This window comes from Mandrillus leucophaeus, unplaced genomic scaffold (genome assembly GCF_000951045.1).
Source record: "Mandrillus leucophaeus isolate KB7577 unplaced genomic scaffold, Mleu.le_1.0 Scaffold57, whole genome shotgun sequence".
In the NCBI taxonomy this organism is placed as follows: Eukaryota; Metazoa; Chordata; class Mammalia; order Primates; family Cercopithecidae; genus Mandrillus; species Mandrillus leucophaeus.
In genome coordinates, this window is record NW_012106141.1 from 5,032,995 (window position 1) to 5,057,072 (window position 24,078).

General features: G+C 43.7%; 1 protein-coding gene across 1 annotated transcript in view; it reads right to left on the bottom strand.

Annotated features, from left to right (window-relative positions):
- Positions 1-395: 395 nt before the first annotated feature.
- Positions 396-24,078, bottom strand: part of PXK (PX domain containing serine/threonine kinase) — a 110,128-nt gene continuing 86,445 nt past the window's right edge. Inside the window, exons 13-18 of the mRNA XM_011998426.1 lie at positions 22,672-22,720; positions 17,809-17,886; positions 17,195-17,281; positions 16,651-16,720; positions 13,853-13,915; positions 396-1,666 (exon numbers count right to left, since the gene is read on the bottom strand). Coding sequence (XP_011853816.1) covers positions 1,458-1,666; positions 13,853-13,915; positions 16,651-16,720; positions 17,195-17,281; positions 17,809-17,886; positions 22,672-22,720 — 556 coding nt within the window. The 3' untranslated portion in view covers positions 396-1,457. The remainder of the gene's footprint in view (positions 1,667-13,852; positions 13,916-16,650; positions 16,721-17,194; positions 17,282-17,808; positions 17,887-22,671; positions 22,721-24,078) is intronic.

Below are 24,078 nucleotides of genomic sequence, written 5' to 3' on the forward strand. Positions count from 1 at the left end.
CAGGTCATCACCTAGGTTGCATCACACTTGAAACAGGAACTTCTCCACTGACTCTCTAAATGCCTAATTAATTCTAATAGCATTCTTTTTAAAATTATGGCAAAGTTTATGTCAGGTGTTTTTCCCATTGCCAAAGATCAGATATTCTGTCAAATACTGCCCTCTTCAGAAGCTGAGATGGAAAAGATGGGTTTAAATTAGTTACAGAAGCATATAGGTGGTACCTAATTTAAGTAGCAAGACAGAATTTTTAGTTCTTAGAGGAAAAGTGAGACACAAAAGAATAGAGACAGGATAGGCAGGAAGGAAACCTCAGACTATGTGAATCTATTCTTAACAACAGATGCTACAAAAAGTTATCATTTGAAATATCTCATCAAGCTACAGACAACACGTTTTCTTGACATCATTTTAATAAAAAATACAGCTGACATTTATCACAGATTACATGAAACTATACACAATGACATTCTCTCTGCATAGTAACCAACACTGATGTGTGTACTTGAATTTTTAAATGGATTATTTATAATCCTTTAAAGTGCAATTGAAAGGTTTAAGCAAATCAGGATAAAGGATCTAATAAATGAGTAACATTAAAAAGATGCTATATTGATATATTTAAATAAATCTTTCAAACATCTTAATTGATTTTTATAGATGCCAAATTTACTTCTGTTGTAACAATTACCTGCCCCCCTCAAGCCCCAAACTTAATTGCTGAGAATTAAGAAGATCCTCTAATAGGCCATAGCTTTTTCTGATGCTAATATTTTTGTCTGTTTCAATACATTCTAACTAAAAAGAGCTATGGGTCTAGAGTAGTTGCTTTAGCAGCCCTGAGTTCTATAACCACAATGGTATTACTGTTAGAACTTAAGAGAATGTTGTGAATGTTCCCCATTCTATTTGAGGGGAAAACGAAGAACTCAGTTGCTTTCTGATTCAGCAAAGTAACTATGCTTTGGGCTATAGTGTTAATGTCTAAGATAAAAGTAGCAAAAGTTGGAGTTATCTAAGAATCAGAAAATGCTTTAGATAAATGAACTGTAAGAGGAATGTTTCTAGGAGCTGTCTGATGGGGTAGAAGGGCTTGCAACACAAAGGCATTTACTGCTGTGATTGAATATTATCATTGTTTTTCTGTCTATTTCCTTTAGTTGGTGAAAATATTTCAATATGCTGCTGCCCCTGAAGCATGCCCATTAGAGGATAAACAAGACTCCTTTACAGGGTTAATAAAGGAGCAAAATCTTAAGGGAGCAATGCCAGCCTAACTTTATTCTGCTTAAAGAATTATTTCCCTCTTGAAAAGCTTCTTACATGAGCATCTGCAAAATAGTACTGTTTGTGGCTGTACTGGCTCAGCAATTATTTTCCCAGGAAGAGGGTAGTTTGGGGGTAGGGGTGAGTAGGAATAAAAAACAACTTTTCCCTCCAAGTGTAAACAGGAAGCTTCAGCCGATCTTCGGAGCACTGTGATCACAGGTTTTGGCTTTCCTCAAAGTTCCTTTTTGGAAATTCTGGATAGAGCTGAGCAAGGCCCCTCGGCTCACGCCATTCACAGCCTGAGACGAGAGCTGGGCAGGTGCCTCGGTGCTCGCAGGAGGCAAGGGAGCTGCTGGTGGTGGTGGAGGTGGAGGAGGTGGAGGTAATGCAGATATCCCTGTGTAGGAAGAAGGGGCAATCAGTATGCACCTCCGCAGCTGCCCTGCACACATGCTACTGCTCAGTCCTGAGCACAACGGACTGGTGAGAGTCCACATGTTTTCCTCAGAGGGACCAAGATACCTGGTACTGTATGAGTTCTTAAAATACTAAACAAAGCTAGAAGCATCAAAGGGGAATTAAAAGTTGCCATTTTTTTCAAACAACAGTCATGTTAAAGGCTGTTGGAACAAATAATTACAGATTACATGAAACCATATATGGTGACATGCTCTGCACAGATGAGGCTCTGACCCCATTTGCAAATATTAGTAATAGTCCCCACAGAAGAGTTCCATCTATCAGTTACTTTAGCCAGGTCCCAGGAAGCTCTGTCTACTTCTGAGCTAGCAATTAAAGATAGACATCTGCATGATGGAGTTGGCCTTCCTGAATGTCAGTTACTCATAAGGCATGAACAGTTCTTTCGTTGCTCCAACACACACAATATTTGAAGAATGTGATTTTATGTAAAATGACAAACCACTCAGCATTCTCAGCAAGGAATCAGTGCCTCCTGGGTTATTCATTTCCCAGAGGAGTCTGTCTCAAATAATAATTTCCTGATAGGTTGCATTAAGGAAATATAAAATGCTAATAACTGTTAGCAATGCAAAGCAGGGGGCAGAGGGGTCTCTCTGCCATGGTATTCTTACAGAGAAATATTTCTCAAGTACTGTTCTCTCCATTGTGGCCCGACCAAGGAACAGGACAGAACTGCACTAAATGTGTCTTTGACGAAGCATCGGGAGAAACTAGAATGTCGTGTTGTACCGCAGTGGGCAAGGAGAAGGAAACTGGGCAGGTGTCTAAAACTTCCTTCCCTCAGCTTCCAGGCACATGGACATTTGCAACTCGAATTTTATGTTTTGGAATCAATGAATGGTTCTCAGGACAGAATAAACACGGAGTACAGAAAAAGCCTTGCCTTAAAGAATGTTCCTGTGTCACAGTTAGTTGCCTTGTCTCCTGTGACCTTGCAGCTCTCTGCCTGTTAGATGTTGTCTCTGTCCCTCCCAGGGCTACCCCAGGGAGACATTCTGCCAGGTGGTTTCCCCTACACTGCTACTGAGTTGTGATAACAGGTAAAGCTACCCTACTTAAGTTTGTATGGATGAGTGGCTCAGAATCACCAATACAATACTCAAGTAAGTACATCCTTTTCACCAAGTGTAACAGGTATCGGTTAAAGTCTTACAATAGAAAATCACTTACCTTTCTTTACATCTTTTACTCAAACCTAAGGCAGCTGAAATTAAAGAACCACACAAACACACACGCTCATGCTCTGCAATCTTGGAATGCTCAAATATAGCAATACAAATAAAGATTAAATACAGACAAATGACCAACATGTTCATTGGTTCTACACAATAACAACTGATGAATGAAATTCTGTTATGTTTTATGCTAAGGTGGATTGTGGGAAAATGTTCCTGGCTTTATGTCAGAGGGTTACAGAGATAAAAATGACTTTAAACCTGAAGTAACTGCTGAAGTGGGAAAGTGGAGAATAAGCGTGTGTGATAAGCATTCCTCTGAAGAGGACTTCTGGAGAGCAACCAGTGAAATACCAGGAGGAGGGGAGACCTCTGCTGAAGGTTTTTGGAACTGAGTCTCTTGACTGCAACACCAAGTGGGCCCGAAGGAGTGAGCTCTGCCCACCTGGGGGTGAGTAGGTACCAATGCCCTTCCCCAGCACCCTCCCACCCAATGGCCAGAAAAGGGCAGTGGAATCTGGACTTGATATTCAGGACCACGTAGTGTAACAGAAGGAGCTCCAGGATTTCTGCCTCCCAGGTTTGTGCTTTGACTCCCTGCAGAAGAATCACTGTGCAGTTAAGGACGGGCTCTCGGCTGCGGCAGTACTTGGGAGTTCTACTAAAGGCCCAGCACTGGCCATCTAGAGACTGATTAGCCCTCCAGGCAAGGATTCTGGGAGGCTGGAGATGGTCATCAGGGCTGGGCTCAGGGGTAGGGGCTACCATCTTGGCACAGAACAAAACTGCTTGGCCTCACAGAGAACCAACCCTTGGTTTTCGCCTCATTACCAAGCCCTCAAAATTAGAAGTGCAAATGCACCACCACAGAGTTTGGGAGTTGGAGGTGGGGTTCAGTACATGGATTTTCCACTGTCCAAGTGAAGGCTGAAACTGTTGTCACTTTAAATGAGTCTCTTTGAAAATGTAGGTGGTGTCAATAAATACACTGTCCTAAGGGCTCCAGGGTAACCTGTGCCTGTAAAGCAGATGGAACGAAAGGACAGGCAGCAGGATCTCCCTGATGTGGCCTCAGCAGGCCGGAGCAGTCCAGTGGGGCTTGATGTCCCAGCAGGTCATCCGCTTTTCCCCACTGGGCCTGCAACAACTATGGTGGCTCTTATGTACAACCAGGGCAAGGAAGGCCAGAACCCAGCTTGCCAGTTTGGAACACTCTGGAGGGAAGAGGAGGTCTAGAGGTCAGAAGGTGGAAACTGGAGGAGGCAGAAATAGACCTGGGACTTGGTCTCACTCAGTCTGCCCCATTGATTGTTTTTGGCTTTTCCTTTTGGCCCTTTCCGTGGTCCACAAGCTTCCTGAAAGGTCCATTGGGGCTTGACTTACAACACATGGCTAACAATGGAGGGAAGAGGGGGCAGGGGCAACAACGGCCAAATGAAAGTTGACCATTTGGCCTGTGACAAACCTGGGAACAACTGCCTGCTGCCTGTGCTCTCTCCATCCCTAAAATGTGAATAAGTCCCTCCTGCCAAGAGACCTCCAATACCCTTATCTCCAGGCCACATACAAGAGCAGACCGATTCCATGTTAGACTGATGATACCTGAATTCGCACCCAGGATGGGGGATGCTGCAAACGGCTTACCTTCAGTTATGACCAAGTCAGTCCCGGTTTCTCCCATCTCATTTTCTCTTAGACAAAATCCCTGAGAGCCAACTGCTTACTCCACCCACCCCCAAATCCTCTCCACCAAACCACATGGGAACCTGGCAATCCAGCAGAGGCCCTGGCAGAGGGCAGAGAATGCTGCAGGGAGAGCGTAGGTCAGATCTAGGGAGGAATGCCAGGCCAGAAACACCCTCAACAGCCTTGTGGACAGGATGTCTGAGGGTTCCCCCCTTGACTCCTTTTCTTTTTTTTTGAGATGTAGTCGTGCTCTGTCACCCAGGCTGGAGTGCAGTGGCACAATCTTGGCTCACTGCAAGCTCCACCTCCCGGGTTAAAGCGATTCTCTGCCTCAGCCTCCCGAGTAGCTGGGATTGCAGGCATGTGCCACCATGCCCAGCTAATTTTTATATTTTTAGTACAGACGGGGTTTCACCGGGGTTTCACCAGGTTGGCCAGGCTGGTCTTGAACTCCTGACCTTGTGACCCACCTGCCTCAGCCTCCCAAAGTGCTGGGATTACAGGCGTGAGCCACTGCGCCCAGCTCCCCTCCCCACTGACTCTTAGGCTCATGTTAGCAGCCAGCAGTGAGTAATCTACAGGTCTCTCTAATTCCAAGCTCCTCTGTGGTCACATACAAGAGGGGAGGCCAAGTGGCCACGAGACCACACTAGGGTAACACCAGACTTACCAGCTACTCTTGGGAGAGAACCGAAGCAGGCAGCCCCCAGCTCTCAGGAGAACCACCTTCTCCTTTGGCCTCAGGCAGGTGAGGAGGCTGTACTCCTGTCACAGCTCGAGAATTATAAAGGATGCTTACAAAAGAACTGTTTTTCCCTACCTCAGTTATAAAAGCCAGTAAGTTGTCTCCCTGTAACCAAGAACTCAACTGCCTAACCCTCTTTCCTCTTCATCAGAGTAACTAGGGAACCAACATTTTTGCAGCAACAGGACTTTTGAGAGTTATGGTTTCCAAAATTAAAATATACCAAAATGCCATGCAGTTGATTTGCAGGTTTTAGAGCTGTATTTTAAAACTGAAATCAGAGTGAAAATGAAGATTTTGAAAGTCATGATGAAAATGAAATGAATATAGATGAAGTCACTGGGTGCTTTTTTAAAGATGCTGTATTTCATTTAAATATTCAGATAAGGAAATAGTCTCAAATCTGCTTTCCCACTTGTTAATCACTTCAAAAATCGAGACACTTTGGGTCCTATATCACACACAGAAACAGAGCATCTTTAAAGTTAGAGAAATCAGCATAGTTTACTTTACCGAAAATTCACGTTCAAAATGGTGCATGCTCTACTGAAAACAGCAAAGAGAGAAAGAGAAAGAGGGGACACAAGTCATTATTCAGATTTTAGTGTCATTTAATCAAATAGTAACAGACAGTAAAATATTAGTCTGAGTCACAAGCTGATTATTCTCACTGTGAAACTAGGATATACTCAAATTAACCACAAAAGGCACTGGTTTGTAAACACAATTGTGAGGCTTTTAAAACATGGCAAACGTATTTATAGAATAACCAATGAGTCGCTTTTTGAGCCACCTAATGAGTTGCTTTCTTCTTCATGTTCTTTGTCCTCTCAGCCAGTTAGATACTATTTTTATTTATTTACAAGCACGATGCTCACTTCAGAAGAGCCATGAAGGTTTTAACTCTGAAGAGCAGAATGGATATGAGGAATGTACTTAGTTCTATTATTAAACAAGGACGGTTGATCAAGAGGGGGGAAAAATGAAAACCCACCACTTTTTTCCAAGCAAGTCTTTTAGAGTCTACAATAGATTTGTCTCTTTAAAGTTGGGAGGAGTGTGAGCAGGCCTAAGGCCAGAGATCCTGGGCAGGCATCGTCAAGGCGGGAGCACTGGGCCCCTCCCTGAGGCCCTGGGAGCCCCTCCCTAGAGGCTGAGTTGGGCAGTGAAACTTACTTAAGGCTATAAAGCCGTTTTAAAAAGGAAAGCAAGGCAAATGTTTTTCTTGTCTTTTAAAATGACTAGATCCCCAGCTAAATGTGAAGGATCATGCTTTGGTAAATCTCAGAGTTCCTAATGAACCAACTCTGCCCCACAGCTTTCTCCTGGAAAGGGGTTGGGAAACTGGGAAAAGAGGCCCTCCAGCCTTCTCAGTCCCATTGTCCCCCAAGGCTAGCCAGAGAAACTAGAATCCCTCTTTCTCCAAGGTGGGTCGTAGAAACAGAAACCCTTTTCCCCAAAGCCCGCTATCATACCTAAAAATATTACTCTCCCTCCACCTTTCTGTGTAAAAACTGTTCATAAAGAAATCACTTGGCTGGGCATGGTGGCTCACGCCGGTAATCCCAGCACTTTGGGAGGCCAAGGTGGGCGGATCACCTGAGGCCAGAAGTTCGAGACCAGCCTGGCCAACGTGGCGAAACTCTGTATCTACTAAAAATACAAAAAAGTAGCCAGGCGTGGTGATGGATGCCTGTAGTCCCAGCTACCTGGGAGGCTGAGGCAGGAGAATTACTTGAACCCGGGAGGCAGAGGCTGCAGTGAGCCGAGATCGCGCCATTGCACTCCAGCCTGGGCAACAAGAGCAAAACTCCACATCAAAAAAGGAAAGAAATCGCCTGACCTACCTTGTCTGACTATAGGTCATAAGACCCCCATTCCAGAGAGGGTCCTGCCCACACCCAGAAGGAAGGAATGCTGCTCAGACAGGCTGAGAACAATCTAGATAGACAGCCTTGCTGGGTTTCCCCACTCAGCCTATTAGCATTAGATCATAGCCTTTTCCTCCAATCATATTTCCACACAGCTGTCCATACTTTGTTGAACCTAAGCATAAAAATGGACAATTTTCCCTGTACCTTTGGGTCTTCATTCTGAAGGCTCCTGTGTATACACATTAAATAATAAACTCATATGCCTTTTCTCTTATTAATCTGTTTTGCGAGTTGAATTTTAAGCAAACCTTCGGAGGGCTCCCACACCTCTTTCTCTGCAGATTTGAAACTTCCCTTTCTCTCCACTCATTCTTGCAAACTGGGTTTTCTACAAACTGCCAGCTCTCTCACCTCAAAATTATTGCTTAAAATATAAACTACAAGTAAGAACAGCTAGAATTATCCGATTGCAGGACATTCTTTTTTTTTTTTTTTTTTAAAAAAAAGCAGGCACACAATTGCTGGAAAGGGCTCATAAGAGTAAGACCCCTTCACTTAGAAACCAAGATTAAGACCACCTTTAGCTGCCAGTTTATACCCGATAGTGCTTTACTGCTTATAAAGCCTCGCCATGTATGCCACCTATCTAATAAAGAGCGAGACTTCTTTTAAAAGACAGCCTCAAGAAATTATTTGTCCAAGGTCATAGTGGGAATGTGGCAGAGCTAGGTAGGACTCAAGCTCTGGTTTACTGACTCAACATTCAGGGTTCTTTTCACGCCAGCCGAACACAGTATTTAAGAGTACGGGCCTTGCAGTGCACCCTCAGAAAGCAGGCACTCAGTATATCAATGGGGTAAATGAACAACGACAGAACAAGTTACACTCCTGGCTCTAGCACCTGCCTAACTTGTGTGACCTTGGTCAAAGTCTCTTAACCCTACTAGAGCGTCAGTTTCTTCAACTGTAAAATGGAGCTAAGCTGGAGTCCACTCACACTGGAAAAGAAGGTATTCACGATGATTAACTGAAACAAATGACTATAAAGCAACAGTGCCTGGCACAAAATAAGTGTTCCAAATATATTAGATATAATTATTTTAAATAACAATGTAGGGTCCTCTGCTTACTTAGCTTTCCCAAAACACTCTTTTACAAACCTATTTTTTTAGAAAAAGGGCCATGATCCCACCATTATGGGAGGCCAAGGCGGGCAGATCACTTGAGCCCCAAAGCTCAAGACCAGCCTGGGCAACATGGCAAAACCCATCTCTACAAAAAAGACAAAAATCAGCCAAGGGTGGCGGCGCATGCCTGTAGTTCCACTCAGGAGGCTGAGGTGGGAGGTTAAGGCTACAGTGAGCCGTGATTGCACCACTGCACTCCAGCCAAGGTGACAGAGAGAGACCTTGTCTCAAAAAAACAGATAGCAAGGCAATAGGCCTGTCTGCTCCCAAAGGAGGGTGGGAGGGAATCTTTGCTTGTGTGTAAATTGGGTCCTTTACAACCTATCAGTTCTCTGAATAGAGAGGATAAACACTAGTTGGTGGTATTACCATGAAATAAACCAGGATAAAGAATTGTAAAGTCCTGGAAAGAGGGACCTTCCTGAGGCAGAAAACAACCTTTTGCAGAAAAGACAGTGCTAGGAATGTTATTACTGAAAAAACAGGGGTCTCAGCAAAAGAGTCTTAGAGAATCCCACCCCACCCAATGCAACTGCCAGCAGACTTAGAGAAAGGATATTTCTCCCATCAACTTGGTAAGGATCTCAAGAAGGAGCCCCCAGAGAAGATGCTGCAGTAAGAAAAGGGAGGGGCCCCAGCCCTTACACAATTGCTGGAAAGGGCTCATAAGAGTAAGACTCCTTCACTTAGAAACTGAGATTAAGACCACCTTTAGCTGCCATAAATGTGCTTACAACTGATGCTTTAGGGAAGAAAGGCACTGCTGCTGAATTCAACTTACCTAAGCTGATCTATTGCTGAGCAAACTGCCAAAGGCCAGAGTTCACAGTGGATTTAGGATTTAGAGTGTGCTTGATTAGAAAGAACTGTGAGGCCAGGTGCTGTGGCTCACATCTATAATCCCAGCAATTTGGAAGGCTGAGGTGAGAGAAGCACTTGTGCCCAGGAGTTTGAGACCAGCCTGGGCAACATGGTGAGACCCCTGTCTCTACAAAAAATTTAAAAATTAGCTTGATGTGGTGGTGCACGCCTATAGTCCCAGTCTCTCAGGAGGCTGAGGCAGGAGGATCACTTGAGCCCAGAAGAAGGCCGACCTCCAGTTCTGCAAGGAAGAACAGCCTAAGCAGGGGCTGGCCAGCCAAAAGTTGCAATCCTGGCTGGGCACAATGGCTCAAGCCTGTAATCGCAGCACTCTGGAGGCCGAGGCAGGTGGATCACTTTGAGGTCAGGAGTTCAAGACCAGCTGGGCCAACATAGTGAAACCCCATCTCTACCAAAAATACAAAAAAATTAGCCAGACGTGGTGGTGAGTGCCTATAATCCCAGCTACTCGGGAGACTGAGGCATAAAAATCACTTGAACCCAGGAGGTGGAAGTTGCAGTGAGCCAAGATCGCACGACTGCATTCCAGCCTGGGCAACAGACCAAGACTCTGTCTCAAAAACAAAAATGGTGTAATCCCTAGGCGCAGAGTCCTGCTGTCACTCCGCAGAGGCCTTGAAGGCAGAGCAAGCCTATGTAAATCGAAGATTTGCCAAGCATCTCCTACACATGCCCCATACCCTAGAAGAAGGAAAGTTGTACAGAGAGGCCAAGCAGAATCTGAACAAACAGGCCTTGCTGGGGTTATATCATACCCTTTTTGTCCAATCACACTGAGATGGAACTGGGACCACCCCCAACTTTTAGGGACCTGTAAACCTCAAGGCATGGAAATAAGAGAAAATCCAAATGTTCCTTTAAGAAAAATTTCAGGCATCCAGCTAGCCCTAGAGGTAATTAAGTGACTTGGTAAACAAGAAGGTAATAAGTGGCTGAAGAACAATAGCCAAAGAAGTTAAAGCTCCAGAGAAGTTCCCTTGCCCTATAGAAACTAAAGATAAGATCTTAACATATGTCCCTGAGTTGTCTTTCAAACGCTCAGGCCCCCACTGAAGACCCTCACCACAAAGATCCCAGATTAGGAGGAAAAGAAGACTAAACTGTACCCATTATGGATCCCACTGTCCTTTGTTCTAAGTTTCTTCCTGAGAGGCTTGGAGAAAGTCACTCCCCCTAGCAAGTTAGCATTTTTCTACTGACCCCAAAATTCTTAGAGCTTCTGCAACTAAGATCAACTGCAAGTTAGATCTCTGAATCTACCTGTGAGCACCCCCTACCCCCAAGATGTCCCGCCCTTTTACACTTAAACCAATGTGCAACCTCCGTGTACTGATTTGTAATTTTGCCTGTAGCTTCTGTTTTCCTGAAATTTACCCCACTGTTAAAAATCCTTGCCTGTAAGCCACCTGGAAGGTCAGATTTTTGAGCATTTCACTGCCTGGTCCCCCTTGCACAGCACTTTGCAATAAATGCCTTCCTTTCTATCACTGAAACAGCCTTGGTGTGGGGATCTAGTTTTATTGCACTGGGTGAACGGACCCAAATTGGGTTCTATAACAACATTTCTATATGGTTGTCAATCATGCCTATCTGATGACATCTCCATAAAAGGCCCAAGAGAGCAGGGTTTGGAGAGCTTCCAGATAGCTGAACATGCGGAGGTTCCTGAAGGGTGATGTGCCCAGGGAAGGCATGGAAGCTCCTTCCCCCACACTTCGCCCTATGCATCTTTTCATCTGTATCCTTTGTAACATCTTTTTTTAATTTTATTTTATTTTTTGAGATGGAGTCTCGCTCTGTCGCCCAGGCTGGAGTGCAGTGGCCGGGTCTCAGCTCACTGCAAGCTCCGCCTCCCGGGTTCACACCATTCTCCTGCCTCAGCCTCCGGAGTAGCTGGGACTACAGGCGCCCGCCACCTCGCCCGGCTAGTTTTTTGTATTTTTTTAGTAGAGACGGGGTTTCACCGTGTTAGCCAGGATGGTCTCGATCTCCTGACCTCGTGATCCACCCGTCTCGGCCTCCCAAAGTGCTGGGATTACAGGCTTGAGCCACCACGCCCGGCCGTAACATCCTTTATAATAAACCAGTAAACATGCTTCCCTGCATTCTGTGAGCTGCTCCAGCAAATTAACAGAAACTAAAGAGGGGGCTGTGGGAACTCCTACTTGAAGCTGGTTGGTCAAAAGTTCTGGAGTCCCATCCTTGCAAATAGTGTCAGAAAGAGCAGGTCGTTTTGGGGACTGAGCCTCAACCTGTGGAGTCTGACGCTATCTCCAGGTAGATACCCAGCTGGTATCCACAGCAAAACTGATTGCTTAATTGGTGGTGGACAGAACCACTCCCCCATACCCTGACATTTGGTCACAGAAGTCTGTCTGTGTTGATTATTATTGTGTTGAGTGACAGAATAAGAAAAAACATTTTTGAGTGTGAGTTTTTTCCTAAACAGTGTCTACTGTTTTGGAGCTTCTGAGAGGCACTGGAAATGTGACTCCACAAGAGCTAGGGCCTTGTCTAGCCATTTCTGTAACCCAGGGCCAAGCACAGTCCTTAGCAAACCATAGGTTCTCAGTAAATGCACCTTGACTACATCTTGAATGAATAAACTCCCTTGGGTTGAAATGCTTAGGGCCTGAAATGCTAGGTTGCCAGGCAAATGCTCAATATTAGTTACCATTTTCATGAGCTGCATTACAGGAAATGCCCAGCAGAGGTCAGATTGCAGGCTGAGTCAGTTTCATCAACAAAACATTAAGGAGATAAAAGAAAGGAGGAGCCAATATTTGCTGGGAACCTCTCATCTCTGCCAGGCACTCTCACTCTGCCAGGCATTGTGCTGGGGCCTCACATGTGTTTTCCTTCTAAATCCTCAAGACTCCCCTTCAGGCTGGGTGCTATCAAATTCACAGGAATGCCCCTCCCACTCACCTCCAAGTTTTCCCAACATTGACTCTAATTACACAAGATTCCTCTTTTTTTCTCTTATTCTAAAAGTTACCTTATCTCATGCAGACTTGCTACTGTATGAGACAGCGCCCATTTAAACACAGATAAATTAGAGAATTCCCCCCAAAAGTCCAAATAGATTGTAAATTCCCAAAGGCATTTAGAGATAAGAACCAACTGTCAACTGAGCAGGGGCAGATCTAACCACGCAGAGAAGGGCTGTGAATCCTGAAACGGGTGCCTCAAGCGCCTTGCTTGTTAAAGGAGGATTTATGGATTCTCATTATTAATTTTCTCCAATTTTCTTAATATGCCCAAGTGGTGTTAAATTAACATTCTATCTTCTAGGAAATGGCTCAATATAGTCTGGGCAGTAGATCACCACACATTTCTAATGGGACTAAACAGTTTATCTCCACAAAAGACAAAAAAGGCCTATTTTCTGTCTTGATCAACATTTGGGGGCTTTCTTGGGAAATCTGACAAAGTAAGATAAGGACAAGAATATCCTTCCATGGACCAGGAACTCTGCTACCCAAAACAGGCCCTGGCCCTAGAACATTCAGCAGTAAGGCACCAGTAACCACCCTCAGCCAGAAGTAAGTCATTCACACTAGTCCCCTTGTGTTTGCTTGCTCTCATTTTCTTAGGAGGGTCAGTTAGAAGCATTTGAGTGGAGTTGAGGAATGCTCTTGGCAGCTCCTGGGTGCTGTGTTAGGTATTAACAATGAATATAGGATCAACTCATATACCAATCCCCTGCCAGTGACTCTCCCTTCACACAGCTGTAGGAACCCTTCCAAGCATAGCCAGCAAGCTCTGAGTGGCAGAAGCAGCTCCTCGCACATCTAAAACAACTGGTTCATTTAAGAAGCAAAAGGAGATACTGGCGTCCCAACTGTTTTTACTGGGCTTGCAAAAGACTAGGAGAGACATCCTGGCTCAAAAATAAAAGAAAGATATCACGGGGCTACTCCACAAAATCAGGGATTATTTTTATAAGCAGTCTCCAAGATAAATTCCTTTTACATTTTTCAATCAAAACTTGTATCTAATTTACAAAGGAGAAACAAAGGCCAATAACAGAAAAATATTCAGATAATTAAATACATTACAGAGCAAAACAGAGTCAAATCGTTGCCATAAAATCAGAAACACAGTGACTCTTTCACTCCTCCACCTAGACATCTTACCAGTTGTGCTCTGTGACAAAACTGACCCTATGGACGGGCTCCCTGAGGAGAGAGGCCTGGCAGGACGGGACCCCTGGGCCACAGTGTGTTTGTGTTGTTCAGCTGAGCACGTACCAAGACAGGCTCCAATCTGAGGAGCTCTGTATGAAACTTTTCAGCAAAGACAGCAAGCTGGAGCCAGGGGGTGGCCAGTGGCCCTGAAACTGGTCCATTCCCTGTGAAAACTGAGCTTGGAAATCTAGCCCCTCAGCTCTCCCAAATGACACTGCTTATTTGCACTCCCACTGATCTCTATTGAGAAAGCTGCTGCTATCTAACCCCTGAAATTGTTGGGCCAAGGCAGGAAGAGGCAAAGCCTGCTCCTCCTGTTGGCAGACAGGAAGGTGGCATGTCACTTTACTCCATCACTAACCTGATGTAGAGGGTGGAGTTGGCGATGACGGGGACGTGAGAGGTGAGCTGGCCCCAGATCCTGCTAAGATAAAACACAGAGAAACCCTCATGGGGACCAACGAAAGACATTTGGAATTTGGCCCAGGCTGGGACCCACTGCTGTCTGAGAATCTATACTTGGCTTAGTGTGTGAGCCTTGTGAAACAAGATGATGAGGGACAAAAAAACTCAAGAGACTGGACCCAATGACAGGCTTTTACTCTGGTGCAAGGTCCACCTCCTTCCCCAAGCTACTAAAAGCTCCTTGCCTCCCACTGCTCCCCAAAGCCTGCCTGGTTTGAAACTTTGTACAATCAACAGCTTATGCAATTGGCTGCAATATCTCTTCCTGACCCAATCTCCACTCCTGGGTAATGACAAATGACAGAGGCCACAAGTGGTACAGGGGACAGAGAGGTGCAGAGCAGCCTGCTGGGGGCTTCCAAAGGAAGGGAGAGCTCCCTACAGCATCTACCCAGTAACATATTCTGCAGAACTTCCATTTTATCAGCAAGAAGAGTCAACTAGATAGGGTCTATTCAGTTCATGGATTTCACAGGCCTTTTCTTATCTAGAATCAGTAAATACCCTTATTCACATTAAAACAATGTGCAAAATCCCACCTGTTGCATGCTTTTTCTGGATCTAGTAACCTTATTATATTGTAAATATTCCCAAGTTCTCAGTATCTCCCTATTACTTGGTGATCCTGAGAAAATATCTTCCTGAGCTGACATGAAGTGGCCCAATGAGCAGAGGTTCCTACGTAAGCCTTTCTGTGGACACAGAAAGCCCCCTCCCACACATAGAGATCCTATGGAGAGGTTAACCAAATCTCCCTAGTCAGGTGCTTTCTGAGCTGATGGGCACACACACCCAAAGGGAGGGCTGTCATCACATGCCTGAGAAGCAACCAGAGCTGGTGTGGTTAAGGCCCCAGCCATCACTTCACTCACTACCCACAGGACATGTTGGTGCCTCATGGACACTGGCCATCATGAGAAATGTCCTGATCAAATCACACCTCCCTCCAGCTTAATACTTTTCTACTTGCAATATTCCCTCAGTTCCCTCTAAAATATGAGGGTGTTTCACTGAAAAAGGGGGTAAAACTCAATGCATGCTGTCTTTATACTGTTTGTAGTGCTAATGAACTTTAATGGGGAGAAGCTTGACTGCCTGATTCCAGTAGGGTTTGGGAATTATCTGTATATATCCATCAACTGCTACTTCATTTTCCTAAACTCCTGAGGGCACTAGGGTATCCTGAAGTCCTTGAGTCCCACCTGGCTGCACGTGACACAGCTTTGCAGGCAGGCAGGGTCTTAGAAGGTAGAGAGCACACTGTCAGGCTTTCTCTGCTCTATAAAAAATTAGCCACTGGACAGAATGACTGCTGTTTGGAGTCATGAGTCTCAGCATAGTAATGACCATGACTGGTCCGTGACCCTCCCATCAACCATGGAGAAAATAGGCTTCCAATTCTGAAATTACCCGCCAGCCACAACAGCATTCACCCCCGTGGAGCCTACACTGGTCCTCTTTGGGACCTCCCCTCCTTCCTCTCCTTTGCAGCTCTCCCTGAGCCCTTCTCCAGTCTGGACTCTGCAGTGGTGTCAATGTGACTCTCACTCTCCTTCTGGAGTCTATGGACTTTCTCTATTCAGGACTTCCAATCTCCAGCTCTGACCGCGCCACTTGCATTCTCCAGCTGTGGCTCATCCAGCCCTCAGGGCTGCAGCCTAATCATCTTGTACACTTTTCTCCTCACGCCCCAGGCAGACACTCTCCTCCCTGACTTCACTGAGAAGACTGAGGCATGACCTGTGAATACCCCCAATTTCCTCCCTTCTACTTTCCTCCCTGTCCCCACCAAATCCTACTGCTAGGAAGAGATGCATGGGTTTCCTCAAAGCTGACACTGATAGCTGGGCTTTGGATGCTAACCCTTGGCTTTCTACCCCCCTGGCACCCCTGCCAGTCACCGTCTCTTTTGCATCTTCAAATTCCCCCTCTCTGCTCTGTCCTTCCTCTGCCTAAAATATAAGCAGGTTTTCCCCAACCCAAAAATCTCCCCTTCCCATGGCCCTCCAGGGCTAAGCCAAAACTGCTTGGTCACTAGGGTGAAACCCTCCCTTCTCTATGTGGGCTCTACTTTACAGATTCATAAATTAGAAAAACTGGAAGGCCCCCAGGGATCATTCAATCTGGCTCTGATTTCCAAAGATGGGACATTATGGCCCAAAGCCAGCAGAGCTGGGTGAGGGACAGCTGGGAGTGGCAGCAAGGACGGCCAACTCAGGATGGTGCTCTTTGTACCATCTCGGTTTCTTGCCATCCCCACACACCGTCGAGTCCTTTCCTTAATTCACACAGGAAGGCACATCCTCCCATCACATGGGGTCCAGAGCAGCAGGCAGGATTTAAGGTCATTTCTGTTCATGCAGGCTCTACTAAAAAACAGGAGGCCTTACATTTTAAGTCAGGTCTGTTTTCCTCCCATGGCTAATGCTCCTGTGTCTTTAGTTGATCAAATTCTGCCATCAGTGAAGAAGGTGAGCTACCCAATTACCTCAGAAGTCCCTTCTAGCATTTGAGTGCTGTAAGCCTATGAATGCTGTTGCAATCCTTCATTAGAGACAGAGTTATTTTGTTCTCTGTAGTCATTACTACATTGCCCAGTTTCTGGCCAGCAGAACTCAAGACCTCTTGACCAACTAGAGACTACTGACCCTGACCTCTGGGTCCTGGGTCCCATTATCATCTATAGCCAGTTACCTGAATTATTGGAGTTGTTGTACTTCGCTGAATGCTCCTCACTATTTTCAAGAGCAGATCGTTTTGACTTCTTTAAGAATAAAAGAAAAGAGGGAGGAGGGAGAGGAAAGCAAAGAATAAACACAGTGAAGCTGGAAGTCAGAGTAAAAATATTTTTCAGGCATACCATTAAACTAGCTACAGACAAGGTCATACTTAGCCCCATAACAATACAGTGAAGAAGCCCCAGTCAAAACTAAAGGGGGAAATTAAACAACAAATGCTGACTTTACTAGCTCAGGCCAATTGTTTCCTCCAATTACATACATTATGCCATGATCTGCCCAGCAAGCTAGGAAACTACATGGGCCAAATTCTCTGCTGATTATCATATGGCTTTTTTTCTTTTCCAAAAAAAGCTGCACCCCAGTCATATGGAAATAGTCTTAGCTTTCAAGGAGATATAGCACAGCCATCTGTCATTAAATGGGCACCATTAACCTAGGGCTTTCTTCACATGTACTCAAGAACTTATGGAGGGAATGCAGAGAGACACCAGACTTACCTTTCGAGCTAAAATCTTTCTTTTCTTTCTTTCCTCCTCAGATCCATGGTGTGACTGAGCTCTTGTCAGTCTTCGATGCTGGTGAATCTTTAAGAGACCATAAGATATAAGCATATCCCACAGAAGGCAGCTTCCTAATGAAAATCTTCTCCAACATGTTTTGGCAAACCACATTTTATTGGGATAAAAAAACTTTCCTTGCTTAGGCTGTCTACTTCCTGGCTCAGGTCTGGATGCCAGGTAGAGGAGTATGTCAGAGGAAGAGGTCCTTTCTCATGCCCCTGATGCCTTCCTGCCTTCCCCTCTTTTACAGAAGAAGAATGTGGTGAGATAAAATGGACCATGCATGCCCCCAACTACCACCAGCCAGCATGCCCTGATCAGAAACCCAGACTGCCCTTCCTGGACATGTTTGTTTCCCACATAGACTAAGCAGGACTGAGGGCAGGACTGTCAAGTATTCAGCTCTGCAGGGCAGCATTCAGCCTAAAGGCTGGCTGAAAGTAAGTATGCTTAAAATATTTGTGAAGTGAACAGTCAAATGTCAATCACTATAAAAACCACGGCAGAAGATGGGGACACTAAAAGGTAAAGAGGAACTGTTATCAATTTACCTGTTTCTGTTCTTCAATGAGTCTCTTCTCTATACATTCTTTGGCAATTCTCAATGCCTCTTTTAATTTTGTAGGGATCTGAAAGGAGAGAAAAGTACATCATCCATTGAAACAGGTGACTGGAGATACTCCCAAGTCCTGGAGTAAATGAAGGAGCAGGTGGTTATCAAGAGCCATTTGGAATAAAATCAGTTAAAGCTGTCCATTCAAATCCTACCCCAGTCACTTCTGGTATCCCTAACACACTCACTTCTCTAGCATTTTTTAGCAATGAACACATAAACTAAAACATAAATAAACATGATATGTTTCAAGTAATTCAAGTGATTCTCAAGGGCTGTAAATTGCCAAAACAATCTGAAAAAGAAAAACAAAGTTGAAGGCCTCATGTTTCCTGATTTTGAAACCTATTACATAGCTACAGTAATTAAAACAGTGTGGTACTGACATGCAGGCAGATACATAGACCAATGGAAGAGAAGAGAGAGCCCAGAAATAAACCCTTGTGGATATGGTCAAATAATCTTTGACAAGGGTTCCAAGAACATACAATGGGGGAAAGGACAGTATATTCAATAATGGTGCTGGGAAAATTGGATATCCACATACAAAAGAATGAAGTTGGACCCTTACCTTACACCATAAACAAAAATTAACTCAAAATGAATTCAAAACCTAAATAGAAGACCTAAAACTATAAAACTCCTAAAAGAAAAGACACAGGGGAAAAGCTTCATGACACTGGATTTGGCAGTGATTTCTTGGATATGCCATTAAAAGCCCAGGCAATAAAAGAAAAAATAATTAAACTTCATCAATTTAAAACTTTGGTGCAGCTGGGCACGGTGGCTCACGCCTGTAATCCCAACACTTTGGGAGGCCGAGGTGGGTGGATCACTTGAGGTCAGAAGTTCGAGACCAATCTGGCCAACATGGCAAAACCCCATCTCTACTAAAGATACAAAAATTAGCCAGGTGTGGTGGTGCATGCCTGTAATCTACTCGGGAGGCTGAGGCAGGAAAATTGCTTGAACCTGGGAGGGTGGAGGTTGCAGTGAGCTGAGATTGTGCTGCTGCACTCCAGCCTAAGCAACAGAGCAAGACCCTATCTCCAAAAGAAAAAAAAGAAAAATAAATAAATAAATAAAACATTGGTGCAACAAAGAACAACGGAGTAAAACGACAACTCAAGGAATGGGACATAGTATTTGCAAATCATAGGTCTGATAAGGGGTTAATATCCAGAATATATAAAGGAACTCCAACAACTCAACAACAAAATGTAAGTAACCCAATTAAAAAGAGGCAAAAGACATAGACATTTCTCTAAAGAAAATACACAAATGGCCAACAAACATATGAAAAGACACTCAATGTCTTTAGTCATTAGAGAAATGTAAATCAAAACCACAATGAGACATCACCTTACACCCATTAGGATAGCCACTATTAAAATAATAAGATAAGTATTGGTGAGAATGTGGAGCGACTGAAACCCTTGTACACTGCTGGTAGAAATGTAGAGTAGTAGAGCTGCTATGGAAAACAGTATGGAGGTGCCTCAAAAAACTACAAAATGGAACATGAGGAATTCCACTTCTGGGTATATATCCAAAAGAATCAAAAGCAGGATCTCAAAAAGATACTTGCACACTCATGTAAACTGTAGCATTATTCATGATAGACAAGAGATAAAAGCAGCCTATATGTTCACCAACAGATGAACGGATAAACAAAGTGTGGCATATACGTACAATGGAATATTATTCAGCCTTAAAAAAAAGGAAATATTGTCACATGCTACAATATAGATGACCATTGAGGACATTATGCTAAGTGAAATAAATGATTCACAAAGGATAAATACTTATATAAGGTTTCTAGAGTAGTCAAGATCATAGAAACAAAGTACAATAGTGATTGCCAGGAGCTGTGAGGAGGGAGAAATGGAGAGTTATTATTCTACAGGTATAGAGTTTCAGGTTGCAAGCTCTAGAGATCTGTTATACAACAATGTGAAGATGGTTAACACCACTAAACTGTACACTTAAAAATGGTTCAGAGAGTAAATTTTATATTGTATTTTTTATAAAAATTAAAAATTTTAAAATTAGGTCAGGCACAGTGGCTCGCACCTGTAATCCCAGCACTTTGGGAGGCCACTTGGGGCCAAGAGTTCAAGACTAGCCTGGGCAACATAGTGAGACCCTGTCTCTACAAAAAATTAAAAAATGAGCAGGGTGTGGTGGCATATGCCTGTTGTCCCAGCTACTCAACAGGCTGAGGCAGGAGGATCACCTGAGCCCAGGAGATTGAGGCTGCACTAAGCCCTGTCATTGCACCACTGCACTCCAGCCTGGCAACAAAAAATCGCCTACCTCAAAAAAAAAAAAAAACATTAAAATTAAAAATTGAAAAAACTGGCTGGGTACAGTGGCTTATGCCTGTAATCCCAGTACTTTGGGAGGCCAAGGTGGTTGGATCACCTGAGGTCAGGAGTTCAAGACCAGCCTGACCAACATGATGAAACCCCATCTCTACTAAAAATACAAAAATTAGCCAGGCGTGGTGGCACATGCTTGTAATCCCAGCTGCTCGGGAGGCTGAAGCAGAATTGCTTGAACCTGGGAGGTGGAGGTTGAAGTGAGCCGAGATCACACCATTGTACTCCAGCCTGGGCGACAAGAGTGAGACTCTGTCTCAAAAGAAAAAAAAAATTTTTTTAAATTATATAAAGCTTATTGGAACATACACGAATCCAACCAGTTATTATTTTATAACTTCATAGATATTTTCTTTGTGAGAGATTTATGTTCTGAATTTTACAAGAGTAAACTTTCCAGCTTTCCCTGTTGGGAGACATTCCTAACAGCCCAGTTTGTTTCTGAGCCTATCATTTCTTTCTTGTTTTTTTTGAGACAGAGTCTCACTCTGTTCCCCAGGCTGGAGTGCAGTGGCATGATCTCAGCTCACTGCAACCTCTGCCTCCATCATTTCTTTTTTTTTGAGACAGAGTCTCACTTTGTTACCCAGGCTGGAGTGTAGTAGTGTGATCTCAGTTCACTGCAACCTCTGCCTCCCGGGTCCAAGCAATTCTCCTGCTTTAGCCTCCCAAGTAGCTGGGATTACAGGCACCTGCCACTAAGGCTGGCTAATTTTTGTATTTTTAGTGGAGATGGGGTTTTGCCATGTTGGCCAGACTGGTCTGGAACTCCTGACCTCAAATGATCCACCTGCCTCAGCCTCCCAAAGTGCTGGGATTACAGGCATGAGCCACCGCGCCTGGGCCATTTCTTAATTTATTAGTTTTTTAAACCATGAGCAGTCCAGTCCTGGAAAATAAGATCCCCAGATCATGTTGAACTTTCTGTCTTCATTATTCTGTAAAAATTTCAAAAAAAAAAAAAAAAAAAAAAAAGCTGTCAGTAGGTAATACAGTCACATAGTTTAAAATCCCAAAGGTATAAAAGGGCACATACACAATGAAAAGTCTCCTGCCTACATCCATGGGGGAAACCAATGTTACCAGTCTCCTGTATATCTTTCCAGAAAGTCAGTGTACATACAATAATTAATGTTGGATTTTAAAATCTTACTATCTTTGCTGCATAGGCTCTCTGGCTTAGGGGAAGAGCAAGGTCTAATACTAATTCCTGAATCCTAGAGGCCGGACTGTCAGGGTTGGAGGAGAATATATTTACTGACAAGGCTGAAGAAATTTCCTAAGATGTTTCAGTGAAGAAGATAATAATTTAAATGTTTTTTCTCTCCTACTGCAGATCCAAAGAAGCTATTACTGTCAGAATTCCTCTAACTTTCAAAACAGAACAGAGGAAAGCACCTCTCGCACTGACACAATCTTCTAACCCTTGGTTTTCTTTCTTTCTTTTCTTTTGTTTTCTAAATTTATTTTCATCCTAACAGTATTACATGTTCTTTTGGAATATAGAAAGGAGAGGGAGAATTACCTTTTATCCTCCCACCCAAATTGCACTCACAGTGAGCACTGCCAAGAACCATGGCCCAAACAAGGAGTTTCTGTAGATGGCTTCAGTTGTCTAATGACAACAGACATATATTACTCACCAATTTTACACATGAGTACGTGCAGACTCAAAGATTAAGTGCTTGCCCACAGGTCAGTAGCTCTCAACTGGGAGCAATTTTGTATACCACCCCCCAGGAGACATTTAGCAATGTCTGGAGACATTTTTGGTTGTCACAGTGTGGGAAAGGGGGCAAGGAGTATTGCTGGAATCTAGTGGTGAGGTCAGGGATGCTTCTTCACATCCTACCATGCACAGGCAACCCCCACAACAAAGAATCATCTGACCCAAAATGTCAAATGCCGTGGCTGAAAAACCCTGCTGTAGATATCTTACTTTTAGATATCAAAAAAACAGAATGATATCTTACTTATAGAAAGATATCTTATCTTTCTATAATATTAGCTGTAGATAACAGCTAATATTATAAGAACAAAGATATCATTCTGTTTTTTTGGGTTCCAAAGCCCACTCTCTTTCCATGACACATAATACCACTGCTTCCCAGGAGAAGACCTCCTTCCAGGCTTGTTTCTAGATAGGTATGTTGTTTTACACATATCTTATTTTTTTATACCTAAGAACAAATCTAAATCATTTTCCATGTTACAACAATGTCTTTATCAATTTCACTTTTAATTATATTATCAAATAGATGTACCATAAATTATTAACCTAGCCCCTAATTGTAGGACATTTAGATTGTTTCCAAACCTTCCCTATTATATATCTTTTCTTTTTTTGGCTAAAAATACAGCTAACTTTCAAAGTCAACTTAGTTATGTCACAAACCAAAAAACAATATAATTGTCTTTACCTTAAACTGTGGTTTTTCAAAAGTGGTTAGTAAAACATCGCTGAATAATCTGTAAAGAAAAGAAACAAACAAAAATCTTTCTTGAACCAGGTGCACTCTCAGACTAGGATTAAAGCAGATTAAGACACTTTTAGCCCATGAGGTCTCCCTTCCCTGCACCACATCATGCAGCCCCCGGCCCCATCCACCATTCCATGTTCACTAACAAATGCAAAGGGGTTTGCAAGTTACCCATTGTGACCCCCTTCCCACTGTGTTACTAGGGTATCTGGGACAGCCGTGTATTACAGGGGGTTTCCCTGCTATGGGCAATGTTGCATTTTTAAGAAATTACTTTTGCGAATGCTAATTTGCAAAAATATTGCAAATAATATATGCAGTAGATATTTCTAAATAGAATAGTTTTCTGCTATTTTTCTTGCCTCAGAAGAGGATAAAATTTATTCTAGAGTTCAGTAACATAAAAATGTTCAAGTAGAAAGGAACTGTCCTGATTGGAATCTTAACAGGAAAGTAATTTTCTTCTAAGTATTTCTCATACTTCATTTTAAAAAGCAGTAGCTTTTGAAGTAAATCAATTCTCTCTTCAAAAATATGTTACTGGCCAGGCATGGTGGTTCATGTCTTGTAATCCCAGCACTCTGTGAGGCTGAGGCAGGGGGATCACTTGAGGTCAGGAGTTCGAGACCAGAGTGGGCAGTGTGGTGAAACCCCATCTCTACTAAAAATACAAAAATTAGCCAGGTGTGGTGGTGCATGCCTATAGTCCCAGCTACTTGGGAGGCTAAGGCAGGAGAATCCCTGGAACCCAGGAGGCAGAGGCTGCAGCGAGCCAAGATTGCACCACTGCACTCCAGCTTGGGCAACAGAGCAAGACTCCGTCTCAAAAAAAAAAAATAAAGGGTATGTTATTACAAAAAAGTAAATTTAAACAGACACTGGGTCTACTTAGGGGGAGGGGTGGGGAGAGGAGCAGAAATAATAACTATTGTGTACTGGGCTTAATAGCTGGATGATGAAGTATGTACAACAAACCCCCATGACATGTGTTTACCTATGTAGCAAACTTTTGCATGTACCCACAAACCTAAAAGTTAAAAATAAAAATAATAAAAAATGATTTAAAAATTACCCATGTGACCAAAAAAAAAGTATATTATTAAAAACAATAGCATGAGCCAGGTACAGTGGCTCACACCTGTAATCTCAGTACTTTGGGAGGCTGAGGCAGGCGGATCACCTGAGGTCAGGAGTTCAAGATCAGCCTGGACAACATGGTGAAACTCTGTTTCTACTAAAAATACAAAAATTAGCCAGGTATGGTGGTGTGCACCTGTAGTTCCAGCTACTTAGGAAGCTGAGGCAAGAGAATCACTTGAACCCGGGAGGCGGAGGTTGCAGTGAGCC